At 41.7% G+C, this 13,482-nt stretch overlaps 1 protein-coding gene across 7 annotated transcripts in view; it reads left to right on the top strand.

Annotated features, from left to right (window-relative positions):
* ITGB6 (integrin subunit beta 6) overlaps window positions 1-13,482 on the top strand; it is a 124,394-nt gene that overhangs the window by 79,558 nt on the left and 31,354 nt on the right. For all 7 annotated transcript variants that reach the window (XM_046658496.1, XM_046658497.1, XM_046658494.1 and 4 more), the window contains one exon: window positions 12,586-12,675. In XM_046658496.1, the coding sequence (XP_046514452.1) occupies window positions 12,586-12,675 (90 nt within the window). The remainder of the gene's footprint in view (window positions 1-12,585; window positions 12,676-13,482) is intronic.

The raw sequence follows: 13,482 nt of genomic DNA, 5'->3' as shown, positions 1-13,482 counted from the left end.
CAAGATTTACATAACATCCAGAATGTCTAGTATATCATTGGAACCAAGATGCTATTGACTGCAGTCATTCATTCATGCATGCATTCATCAAACATTCCATGAGCATCTCCCATGAACCAGGGTTTGTGACGATAGAGGAGAACGAGACACAGTGCCTGCCTCAAAAAGTCTCATAGAGCATTAACAGACTCACTCATAAACCAATGATTTGCCTAAAGAACAGGATTAGAGCATTTTAGTAGTTGTGTTCTGGAAAGAGAACCCATGGCAGATTTTGTTGAGGAGCCAGAGTTTTCATATCTGTCAATGTTTTTCCTCTTTTTATTCATCATCTTTGTTAGAACGGGCAGCAAATTTATCAGCAGTCATAAAACTACCTTTGATGCTAACAGTGTCAGAGTGTTGGACCAAATCCTTCACTTTGTAGTGGTGGAAACTGAGGGCGAGGGATGATACGCATCTGTGACTGTGAGAATAGCAGGGAAGGTTTGCTGAGGGTTTATTAGGTGGCAGCCTGGGCTTAAGTACTTTAACTCATTTTATCATTTAGTCTCCATTTTATGGCTGTAGAACCCACAATAACAAAGCAAGTAGCATGTGAGAGCTAGGATTTGAACCCAGGCAGTTCGAGTCTATAGCCTCAACCACTGAGTTCAGTTGCAGTTGAACCTGGGCTGCTGTAGCGAAAGAGCAGGCCAATCCCTAACCACTAGACCACCTGAGAGGCAGCCTTTTAAATAAAGTAACCGCCTTTGGAAGTCACTGAGTGGTAAAAGCACAGAGCCCAAGGATGGAGCAGAGCTGTCTAACAGATGAAGCAACAGGTGAAATTTTATAAATGGCAGCATCCTTCAAGGCCAGTAAACACCTAATCTAGGGTCCTTTACTGTTGCTGTTAATTTAGGCAAATAGAGCAATTTAATGTGTGGAATTTAAAAAAGAGAGACATTTGGATTCTTCCTTGTGGGTTATTTAAGCTCTGAGTGGTAAGAGTAGGCCACATAGCTAAGGAACATTATGCCACTGGTCAAGGCATCTAAAACAGCTCCTATCTATGGTAACCACTATCTATGGTCCCAACCAAAGGGGAAAAAGGAGACACATGCTCTGACAAAGTCTATAAGTTTCTTGTGATGATGTAGTTCAAACATCCAGAAAAAGAGTAATATAGTGAAGACCCACCACACCTCCTGCCCGGCTTTCTCAAATCTTAACTTTTGCCACCATATTTGCTTTGAACTTTTTAAAGAAACAGATCATTCCAGATACAGTTGCCTCCTGTGTAAGTGCCCAACTCTAACCCCACCTCCTTCTTTCCTTCCTTAGAAGTAACCAGTATCCTGAACTCAGTGTTTATCATTCCCATGTTTATTTTTTGCACTATTAAAAATATAGGTATATGCATAAATAATTAAATAGTTTGGGCTTACAAGTTTAATTTCTTGCTGTACACATTATTTCTACAATTTGCTTTTTGACTCCATGTTATGTTTGGGGGCTTTTTTTATTATGGTAAAATATGACTAACATAAAATTTACCATTTTAACTAGGTTTAAGTACACAGTTCTGTGGTATTAAGTACATTCACATGATTGGGCTTAATGTTATGTCTGAGAGGCTTCCCCGTGGAGATGCTTGTCACTCTAGTTTACTCTGTTCCACTGCTGTGCATAATTCCATCAAGTGTATTTACTGCAATATGTTCATTCTGCAGCTGAGGGCACTGGGCCACTTTCGGTTGTGCAGGATTACAAATCTTGCAGCCATGCACGCCCTTGCACACACGTTCTCTACTGAGGATCCGCATCCAGGAGTGAAGTCCCTGGGTTGCAGGGAAATGGCATCCTCAGCTTTCCTGGGCGTGTCCAAGCTGTTTTCCAAAGTGATTGCATCAGTTACTCTCCTATCAGCAATGTGAGAGTGCAGCCAACAAAAAACACCACACACCTCAAATTACTCTTTTCCTGATGATAAAATGAATACATGTTATTTGCAAAAAAGAAAAAATACGAAAAGAGGGGGGATAGAGAAAAGCACAAAGAAAAAAATAAAAATCACTCATAAAATCAGAGCTAACCATTCTTGACATTTTAAAATGTCTTCTCTTTTTTCTTTGCATGCATTTACATATTTTAACATAATTGGCATCATACTGTACATATTAAGTATGTTCAAATTTTTTGAATGAGTTTACATATTTGTGGTCTTATAAAGGCATACAAATTAGATTGCATTTAGTTATATGTCAAACAATCACTTTTATTGACAAAAATAACATTAGATGAAATCAAGGTCATTCTACAAAATTCTGAATCTGTGGTGGCCGTATTATTTTATATTTATATTTATATTGTGTCGCCTTTAAAATAAAAGCAAACTTGCTCCTCTCCCACCAGCAGCCCGAGAACATCCACAATTACTACATTTTAACCTACCAGGTTACTTTTTTATATATTCACATGATACTTGGTTACTTTTTTACACATTCATGTGATAGCTTTAATAGGACCAACAAAATTATTTCAAGTATCCATTTTCTTATCTCTGAATGTGCCCTGTTGGTGAGGACTCCAACATGTGTTCAAGGAGTCCTCTCCGGACATCAAAGTGCTCAAAGCTGTGTAAAATTACTTCTCTGTGCTTTCTCGGAGCCCCACAGAATGTGGGGACTCGTGTTTCACTCAGTCACCCATCTCTCCCCTGAAGCCTTTCCTGCAGTGCAGTTGGCCGCTCTGTCTGTGTCTGTGAGGCTGGCCCTAATTGCAGCTCTGCTTCAAGGAAGCTTACCTGGGTGTGGATCCGCACACAGTTTAATGGCACCCAAGCCTTCTCCACACAGCATGGCCTTTTACCCAGTTATACAGGGCATCAAGTCACAGAGACAAATTAAACTGACAGCTCCCAGACATAAGAAAAGTTTGGAAGTATTATATATTCTAATTTTATGCCTAATTATCTGAAAGAGCCCAAAACATGCTACAAAGGGACTACTATTAATTATAACATAATTCAATATTTTGTTGCTCTTACAGTATTGAATCTTCAAAAAGGAAACAGAAACTTTTTGAAACAGAAAATTTTGTTGAGCTTGAAGAGTTTGGGCACATTTTATTAATTAATTTGGGAGTTGGCATACTTTTTCTGTAAGATTTAGCACCTAAAAATACAGGGCATCCAATTAAACTTGAATTTCAAATAAACAACAAATAATTTTTAGTATTAGTATGTTCCATGCAATATTTTGGACACACTTATACTAGAAACTTTGGAATAATTACTAAGAAATGAATAAGAATAGTGTGCAGCAATAGAGAATAAGGAAGAGGAGAGTACAAGACTTCACTTCTATAGGATGTCCAGGAAAGACCCTTTTGAAGAAATGATTATGAAGCAGCAACCTGAAGGTTGAGGAGTTTTCAAGAGGAGAAGTATGTACAAAGGCCCTGAGGCAGCAAAGGACTTAGTGCTTGGTGTGTCTGAGAAACTAAAAAAAGCTAGTCAGCCTGGCACAAGTCAGGGTAGAAGGGGATGGAGTGGGAAAGATAGGCTAAAACCAGACCTCTCAATCTTGAAGGCCAAGGGAGGTAAGCATGGTGCTACTCCATGGGCAGCAGGCATTTGAAAACACCATTTTCACTACTGAGTAGAGAGTAGATATCACAGGTGTATGACAGGTTGAGGACCCCTTAGGCATGATGGGTATTATAGGCTTAAAAACGTAACACTTTTATTTTCCAAATTGCCACAGCCCTTCCTGGACAGATCATTCTATACCAGCCATTCTTAAACTTTGGTGCTCATTAGACTCCCCTAGGCAGCTTTGTAAACTACCCAGAGCCCAGGCCACACCCTGATCCAATTACATCAGTATCTCTGGAGCTGAGACCCAGGCATCAGTGGTTTTTAAGGCTCCCTTTATCTCCGATGGCCCAGGGAGCTTGTTAAAATGCTGACTCTGACTCAGGAAGTCTGGGCTGGGGCCTGAGATTTTGCGTTTCTCACAAGCTTCCAGATGATGCTGATGCTACTGCTCAACCGCCACACTTTGAGTAGCAAGCGACCGCACCTCTTTAGCAGTCCTTGTACATGCACCTGCTTTCTATTTTCTGATCTCCTTCATCATGTTCCTACTAGTCATCCTTCAAAGTTTTATTACCCACCGTTTGGTCTGCAAAGCACATAGGCTGCCACTGAACCCAACATCACTTCCTATTTTAAAAGAGCTTTCTAACGATTTGGGACTTGCATTCGCCAGCAAAGGTCTGCACTCCCTCTCAAAAGGCGGGGTAATCTTATTAAGAGAAGATCTGAAGTATCCTCAGTAACAAATACTCAGTGTAGCCTCTTTGTTCTCTAAGTCTCCATTCTCCGATGCCTCTCTGCGGATTTGTTTGTCTCAGAACAGTCATGCACGGTGGGTCCATTCGTCTTCCCTTATCACTCTGTTTCTGCTGCCGAGCGCTCGTTCAGCTGTGCACTACAGCTTCTTGGCTGACAAGATAATTACATTCCAGGGCAGACTGGGAGAAAGACAGGGAGTGCTCAAAAGTTCCGAAGCCGACTACCTAGTCATTGCTGGTGCAGACTTCAAGATCAAGCACCTGATCTAATTAGCACACTCCCATCGCTGCCTCCCTGCCTGTGGAATGCTGACAATTGAAAGCCTGAAGGCAAAGCAGATATCATGCAAACCAGAGACAGACGTTCAAGCTACCTTGTGTGCCAGAAACAATTACATATTGTTTTTGGAATCTTGGGTGTCCTAGTAATGCAGTTGAGCCTAGGGGTAAACTTTTGCATAATACTGGGAGCCCTGCATTTACCGATAATGAACACAGGAACCAGTGGAATAAAACCCCACAAGAATGAAAGACCTCCCTGGAAGAAAACCTTCTGACTGCCTTCAGAAGGACTTATTTCAGCAAAGCCAGTCCTCCCCTAGCCCCAGAAGAAGCAGGCTGCTTGACAAAAGCGAGGCATCACCAGCAAAGAGCTGTTTTCCTTTGACCAGATAAATAGCACAATACAGTCCCCCAGGAAAAAATCTTTTTTGCCTCTATGCTTTCACTGCTTCCGACATTTCTTTCAAGATGTAGCTTTTCAGTTTGAAAGTGATTACAGCCACGACCCTTTCTTTTCCTTTCTTTTTGCTTTGGGTAGGAATCGTTCTATGATCTCTAAGCCCCTATATATAAATACAAGGCATTGATATCTTAACTTTCTAATGAGACTCACCCTTGATGGCTGTTGGCATTTGCGCCAGTTCCTGGCCCAGCCCAGCAGGGGCCTTGGTGGAGCAGAGAGAACACCGACTTCGGAGTCAAGATCTCTTTCTACCATTTATTAGCTCTGTGACCGGGAAGGTACTCACTTCTCCAGCTAAAACTAAGGGTTTAAAGGTTAGAGAAATCAAAAGAACTTTAGCAGAATGTTACAGGTTGAATTACGTTACCCCAAAAGATATGTTAAAGTCCAAATGCCTACTCCCTCAGAATGTGACCTTATTTGGAAAGAGGCCCTTATCGATGTAATTAGTTCAGAGGAAGTCATACTTGAGCAGGGTAGACTTTTAATCCAATAAAACTGTCCTTATAAGAAGAGACGCAGAGATGGAGACACAGGAGGGAGAACACCACATGCTGATGGAGGCAGAGACATCTACAAGCCAAGGAATGCCAAGGATTGCCAGCAACCGCCCGAAGCCCGAAGAGGCCAGGGCAGATTCTCTCCTGCAGGTTTCAGAGGGAACATGGCCCTGCTGACACCTTGCTCTCAGACTTGTAGCCTCCAGAACTATGAGACAGTAAATTTCTGTTGTTGTAAGCCGCCCAGTTTATGGTGCCATAACCCTCCCTCATCCTTGATTTCATTTTCCACAGTTTGTGACCTGCAGTCCACCACAGTCCAAAAACACTAAATGGAAAGCCCAGAAATAAGCAATTCGTAAGTTTTAAGTTGAGCGCCATTCTGAGTAGTGTGATGACATCTCATGCCGTCCTGCTTCGTCCAGTCTGGGACGTGAGCCATCCCTTTGTCCAGCGCATCCACGGTGTATACACCACCCCCCACCAAGTCACTTAGTAGCCTTCTCGGTTATCAGATCAGCTGTCGTGTTATCGCAGTGCTTCTGTTCAAGTCACCCTTATTTTACTTAATAATGGCCCCAAAGCACAAGAGTAGTGATGCTGGCAATTCGGATATGCCAAAGAGAAGCCATAAAGTGCTTCCTTTAAGTGAAAAGGTGAAAGCTCTCGACTCAATAACCAAAGAAAAAAATCATATGCTGAGGTTGCTAAGACCTGCAGTAACTTTTATTACAGTATATTGTTATAATTGTTCTATTTTTTATTAGTTATTGTTAATCTCTAACTGTGCCTAATTTATAAATTAAACTTTATCATAGGTATGTATAGGGAAAAACATAGTATATACAGTCATATGATGCTTAATGACGGGGACACATTCTGAGAAATGCATTGTTAGGTGATTTTGTCATTGAACGAACATCATAGAGTGTACTTACACAAACCTAGATGGCATAGCCTACTACACACTTAGGCTATATGGTACAAAATCTTACGGAACTGCCCACATTTATGCAGTCCATCGTTGACCAAAATGTCGTTATGCAGCACATGACTGTATATGATTTGGTACTATCTACGGTTTCAAGGCATCCACCAGGGGTCTTGGACATTATTCCCAACAGATAAGGGGGACTACTGAATTTAGTTACAGCAGCCCTGGGAAACAAATATATCCGGTTAACGTAGGCTTACTCCTTACCTCTCTCAGGCTCACCAATGACATCACCAGACCAGGGCAGCCATTGCTGGGCACCTGCTGTCAGTGGCCTGGCTAAGAGATCTGGCTCTAAGGCAGAGTATAGCAGGTGGCTCCGGCTCTACTGCCTCCTTGCTGGATGATCTTGAGAGAGTTAACTAATTTCCCTGGGCCTCAGTATCTTGGCAGTAAAACAGGGATACTAATGGTACCTAAATAATAGAGCTTCCATGAAGAATGAAAGAGATGACACTGCCAGGGACAAATGTTAGCTCTAGTTATTCTTTCCCAGATGTTGGTAGGAGGTGAGTTCTGGGCACTTTTAGCCTTGTCTATAGCATGGGCTCATTGTATCAGAATGGTGAGCTTTTCAGAATTGGAGAGATAAAGAGCAATGTGATCTCCTCCCCAGGCATTCCTGTCACTTCCCTGAAGCCATCCCAGAGTCCCCACAACAACAGATTCTCTAGGAGCCTTGGGTTTGTGAGGATGCAGGTGTCCAAAGGCAAGAGATGCTTGGGGATGTTGTGATGCCTCATCCTGTTGTGAGGCCCCCTGAATTGGTAATTGCAGCTCATAAAGACTTGGTCCTGGGACCAGCTCTCGAGGAAGGAGAGCGATCAGAAGGAAGCAGGTTATGCTGCAAGTGCCGAGGAGTTCACCCAGTTTTCCCTTGGGTCCATCCCCAGCTCGAAGAAATCCAGGTAGGAACTGATTACTACTTCTGCCCAAACACCCTAGAAAGATGTCTCAGAAAGATCTGAGATCCTTTAAGAATTACCTGCACTTTCTCCAACTTAGGTGACATCTTGATCACCCAGAAGCACTCTCTTGACAAACAACAAGAATGAACGCCTGTCTATGCATTTGTCTCAGAACGGTCGTATGTTGTGGGTTCATTTCTGTTGTGTAGATATACCTAGGAGAGGAACAGCTGAGTCATGGAGTGTGCTCATGCTCAGTGTTAGTAGCTACTGCCAGTTTTCCAAAATAGTTGTACCACTTTAGACTCCCACTGATAGTGTACGAGAGCATCATCAGTTTTTAAAATTTTAGCCATTCCAGTGGGTGCACACTGGCATCTCATTGTGGTTTTAATCTATATTTCTCTAATGATTAATGACCTTGAACACTTTTCACATCCTCTTTTGCCAATTGCGTATCCGTTTTTGTCAAGATGTCTTTTCCTTGTTGACGTATAGTTGGTTAGATATTCTGGCACCAAATCAGATGTTTTAGAGATATTTTCTCCCACTCAGTGGCTCCTTCTCACTCTCTTAAAGGCATCTTTTCAGAACAGAAACTCTTAATCTTAAGTTCTATTTATCAATCTTTTCCTTTATAGGTAGTATAAGGAACTACCTTGGTTCCTACTTAAGACATTTTTCTTACTCCCAAGGCAACAAAGATGTCTCACCTGACTTCGATAGTGATAAAATTCAAAATAGTGATTATGCTTTTGGGGAAGGGGTAATGACTGGAAGGCAATACAGGGAGGAGTCCAGGAGGCTGCTGATGTTCTATTTCTTGATCTTGGTGGTAATCACACTTGCACGTTTACTTTTAAATATTCATTAAACAGTATACTCATTACTTGTACACTGTGCACGTGTGTTATACTACCATTAAAGTTCAAGGGAGAGAGAGAAAATGCACAAACAGAAGCCACTAACTGAAGAGGTACAAGGTAATGATGAAAAAAAAATACTGTGAGAGATTAGAGGAAATATTTGTGAATGGATTATATAACATCACACATTCTCAATCTACACAAACCAAACTTTCAGTAAATGTATTTTAGCAAAATATGTCTAGTGAGTACAGTTTAAGACCAGAAATACTGATGTTGCTTAATAACATTGAAAGTAAATAGTGCTGAGCATAAAAATCCCGCAATATTAGTGAGACTTCACAGAAAGAGTTAAGCAACCACAGAGCTTAAAGAGAAGCAGCAGCTTGCTCCAAATATTTGATTTTACAAATTCTTTATTAAAATGTTCCAGCTGATACGTGGCAAGTCAGCTTCTGATTTCCCACTGTCTCATGAGGAGCATGAGTAGTGTGGTCCATACAAAATGGTGGCTAAGGAGTCTGAGGTGGTGAGGAGTCTTTGGGACTACAGCAGGAATGTCATAAGAATAGAACCTAAAAGTCCAGTAGAGTCACTGTTCAAGGCAGAAACCCAATCAAGATGCCCAGCAAGGATACAGTTAATATTAAACCGTATCCCAGAATGCAGCCAGGCTCTGAATCAGAAGATGAAAGTTAACCCAACAGGAAATGCAGTCGAAGCAAGAATGAAGGTCACATCAGGAACTGTCCCTTCTCTGAGTGAGAACACCAAGATAGCACCAAAAGCAGTGCAGAGTCTGCCAAGGTCCTCAGCCTGAGTCTCTTTGAAGAGACAGGCAACAGCATGTCCAGGGCTAGCTGGGGCGGCAGGTGTGCGTCTGCATGTTCGTCTGCCCTTAGCCAGGTAGGAGTGTGCACCTGACAGCTGGTTCTGGTGGCTAGACCCCGAACTTGGAGACACTCTCCAAGAGGAATCCATGCTGTGCAGGTGTGAATTCAGGCACTTTCCTCTGATGCCTTTCATGCCTGCCTGCTAAATGACCACCCGTCCATTTCTTATCCTCTGTCCTTGGCAAGCAGGAGATTTCCAGGGAGCAAATGCAGACTGTTGGACAAATAAGAAATCTTTTTGAGATGGTGCATAGTGAACCAATAAATAGAGCTTGAAGAAAACTAAGACAATCAGAAAAAGCCAACCTTGCAATGCTGAGTGAGAAAAGCAATCTCAGGAACTCCTGGGTGGCATGGGGGGAACAAGGAGAGAAATCCATAATTAGGATAATCCATGGATAACAGGAAATTCAAGCCCAAGCACAGGAGTTTGCATTTCTAATCAGCTTATGCAACATTGTGTTTCAGAGTTCGCCATTTCTAATATCCAAGAGTTATCTTTTACAGCCACAGTGCTATAATTTATCACACCCAGGCATGCAAAATCATCCCTCTTCTAACGTTTCTAACATGTTTAATCGGGACAATTTATAATAGCACTTTAGGCCTTTAATGAAAGAAAGGCAGTTGACACATGATATTTACAGTAATCATAATTTTTTACAGTGTTAGATCAGAAAGCCAAATTGTCCATGTTTTTAGTTAGTTATTTGCAATGCTTTGGGGAGGAATCAGCATCCAGAAATTAATTAATAGTTTGCCTCTACGCAATTGTCAATGTCATCACTGGGTACTGCCACTGGCTGCCAACTCCTTTATCCCCTCGCTCTAGTGGCAATCAGCAAATGTGATTAATGTGAAACCACTTGTCCTAATAGCCAAAAGCCAAATGTCATACCACATGCAGGATCATAATTATGCTTTGGGAGTTAGATGGATTTGGCTTTGTTAACCAAGAATTAACCCAAAATCTGGAGGCCACTTGAATTAGCGCTTGTGGAAAATACCCATTCCACCTCAGCCTTGGGGATCCCAGGACTTTTTTCAAGGAGAGCAGTTTCAAGGCTAAGAGCCCTGAAATTCTTTTTTGAAATGAGCTGAACCTTTCTTTGTCTAGCTTTAAAGGTTCCCTCTGCCTTCTCTTTGAGACCAGTCAAATTTACACACATTCCAGCTCCACTTGAGTGAAATCCAAGTTCCCATTTAGGTGTTCACTGTTAACCACAGGTCTCATGCTTCACGGCCCTCTTGACATGTGCTTATTTGAAAAGGTGAGTTGATGAACCAGTGCCTTCCTCTTATTTGACATATTCTCCCTGACTCAGTGGGGCCCACCTTCAAGAAGCAGCAATGTGGGGCACGGAGTAAGGGAGAAATGTTACCTGGGTTACCACCCACAGCCCCTTCAATAATAAAATGCAGTGTCCAGGTAGAGTGACAATAGACACTTTTAAGAGTTCAGATTTCCATAAAATTCAAACTTAAACACAATCATGAACATTGAAATAAGTGGAACATTAAAAAACCCCACAAATTAAAACCAAAGCCCATTTTTCCATACAGGAAGTGTAGAAGGCTTGAACTTAACCCGGGTGCTCACCTCTAGCAGGTGCCCGGGACCGCCTAGAACATGTTGGAGTTCTAACATCACCCTGGCTTCATTTATCCCTCTCCTTGGTTCCCTTTGCCCTGATTTATTTACTTAAGATAGTGCTTATAATTAATGAAAATTAATTCTAATTTAGTTTTGTGTATTTTCTAAGCTACTTAAATCTTCTTTGGAATAAGATAGGCTATTTGTTTGAACTATAGGAGGTGCCCTAAATCCTTCACTCAAAGCTTGTTTCCTCTTTCCTACATACAATTTTCATAAATTCAGTCATCTGATTTCACAACACACAGCAACTAAGAAAACTACAGCTGACAAAAAGAGGGTTGTCTCTTCTTGATGCAGCACAGCATATTCGGCCTACTTTATCCATGTTGTTGAATGCCACAGTAAATGAAAAAATGAGCAAACTGGTCAGCGAGCGATACCTTGTATCTTACGAGGAGAAGATAGAAACTATTGAAAAAGAAATAAAATTAAGCAAAAGCATAGCAGTTGGTGTCTACTAGGGATGGGTGTTATCTACCCATGGATTTTAGAAGCCTTTGTTGATTATAGAGCTAAAGTAAATATGCATAAGTGGGACACTCTTTCTTGAAGAAAAAAGTCAAAGTATGCTTGGGAATCTATTTAAGAAGACAGGGATGCGTACCGTACACTTTAGAAAACTTTTTGTTTGAAAATAAAGTTTTAAAACATAACAGAGGAGTAATGTTCAGCTCCCTAGAAAATTCACTTCTTTGCCATGCTTCATTCCCTGGCTGTATTCGAACTAATATTGTGAGTTCTTCTCAGGTGGGAAGGACATCTCAGGAGAAGCAATGTAGGTGGAGAATGCCCACAGTTTAGAGCTAGGTTCTGACTCACTCATTTGTGATGAGTGCGGAGCGATTCCAGCCAACCAGCATCATGCTGACATACCTAAAAGAGTGCTCATTACAGCTGGGAAACGGGGAGTTACCAACAACCCCCCAAATAATTCACTCCTTTTCTCCACCAAGCGATTGGCAATTAAGACTCTTGGACTGAATGACTTGCAGAGCGACCTGAGGGGTCCGTGGACACCAAACTTTGTCTCTCATAACGTTACAAAAAGAGAAGATAGGGGCCGGCTCCGTGGCCGAGTGGTTAAGTTTGCGCGCTCTGCTGCAGCAGCCCAGGGTTCGGATCCTGAGCGCAGACATGGCACTGCTCGTCAGGCCACGTTGAGGCGGTGTCCCACATCCCACAACTAGAAGGACCTGCAACTAAGATGTACAACTGTGTACAGTGGGGCTTTGGGGAGATAAAGCAGGAAAAAAAAAAAAAAAGATTGGCAACAGTTGTTAGCCCAGGTGCCAATCTTTAAAAAAAAAAAAAAAAAGAGAAGATAGTTCCTGATAGGATGCTCAGAAGTTTGTGGATAAAGGATATTCCACGAATGGAAGACTTTATAGAAGTGTTATTATTTGAGACTTGACTCCTGTTGTGATACAAATCACAGCCCTAGACTAAAGCAATCACGGACTCTACATGTCCCCGGTGGCAAATCTGGCCAGTCCATTCCAGTTGAGCATAGAAAGCAGCACGAGGCAGGGCTACAGTTTCAGGAGAAACACCCGTTTATCACCAGGACTCTGTTTTCCCCACCAGTTAAATAGAGGTGATCTCAACCAGCAGACTGAACCCCCACTTAACGTCCCTCAATTACACTGAGCCAAGATTTGACCTCTTCTTTTTTTGTTTACAGAATTATGCAAAACTGATCCCTGGAGCTACAGTAGGGCTGCTTCAGAAGGACTCTGGAAACATTCTCCAGCTCATCATCTCAGCTTATGAAGTATGATACTATACAACTGGCTTCTTTTTTTGCATTTCTTTGCTATTCAGAAACTAAGATGTGTTTTAGGCAGTCAATGCACTCTCATTTGTTGCTAGAGAGAGTGCTTCTCCAAAGAAAATCTCCCTGCATTAATGCAGCCAAAATATAAATTTTGTTCACTTTATTCGCAGATGGTCTTCCTGAAAGGTGGGGCAGAAGATAGAACAATCCCAAACTTGCTCATAAAGTTGAGGTTGTTTTTATAATAATAACCAACAGGAGCACTGTCACTTGCAAAATTTTAATTCTACTGAAAAGTCTCCGTGAGTCATACAATTAAGCTCCCTATTCTGCTTGAGAAAAATTAAATTTAAATTGCCAATGAGTAACAGAGCTATGTGGACAACTAAATCCACAGGCTTAGTGAGACTTCATCATAATTCAGGGGGAAAACGGCAAAGCACACCAGGAACACCACTTTATAGGTTCTCTACTCTGGGGAACCAGGGAAATTTTCCATTGATTTCATGGTTTGATATCTATATAATTTTTTGCCTTGGCTTTGTAAATTAGTACCTGAGGACAGAATTCCTCCCTTAAAATAAGTTACATACCTCCAGGATTGCTGTGTTCTCTTTCTTTGTCTCCATTTCATAACTCAATCAATGGTGGATGGCCAGTTGTCAACTCTTTTTTTTTTTTTAAGATTTTATTTTTTTCCTTTTTCTCCCCAAAGTCCCCCGGTACACAGTTGTATATTCTTCATTGTGGGTCCTTCTAGTTGTGGCATGTGGGACGCTGCCTCAGCGTGGCTTGATGAGCAGT

This window comes from Equus quagga, chromosome 4, assembly GCF_021613505.1.
Source record: "Equus quagga isolate Etosha38 chromosome 4, UCLA_HA_Equagga_1.0, whole genome shotgun sequence".
In the NCBI taxonomy this organism is placed as follows: Eukaryota; Metazoa; Chordata; class Mammalia; order Perissodactyla; family Equidae; genus Equus; species Equus quagga.
The sequence above is the reverse complement of the archived record's forward strand: the minus strand, read 5'-3'. Positions and strand labels throughout refer to the sequence as shown.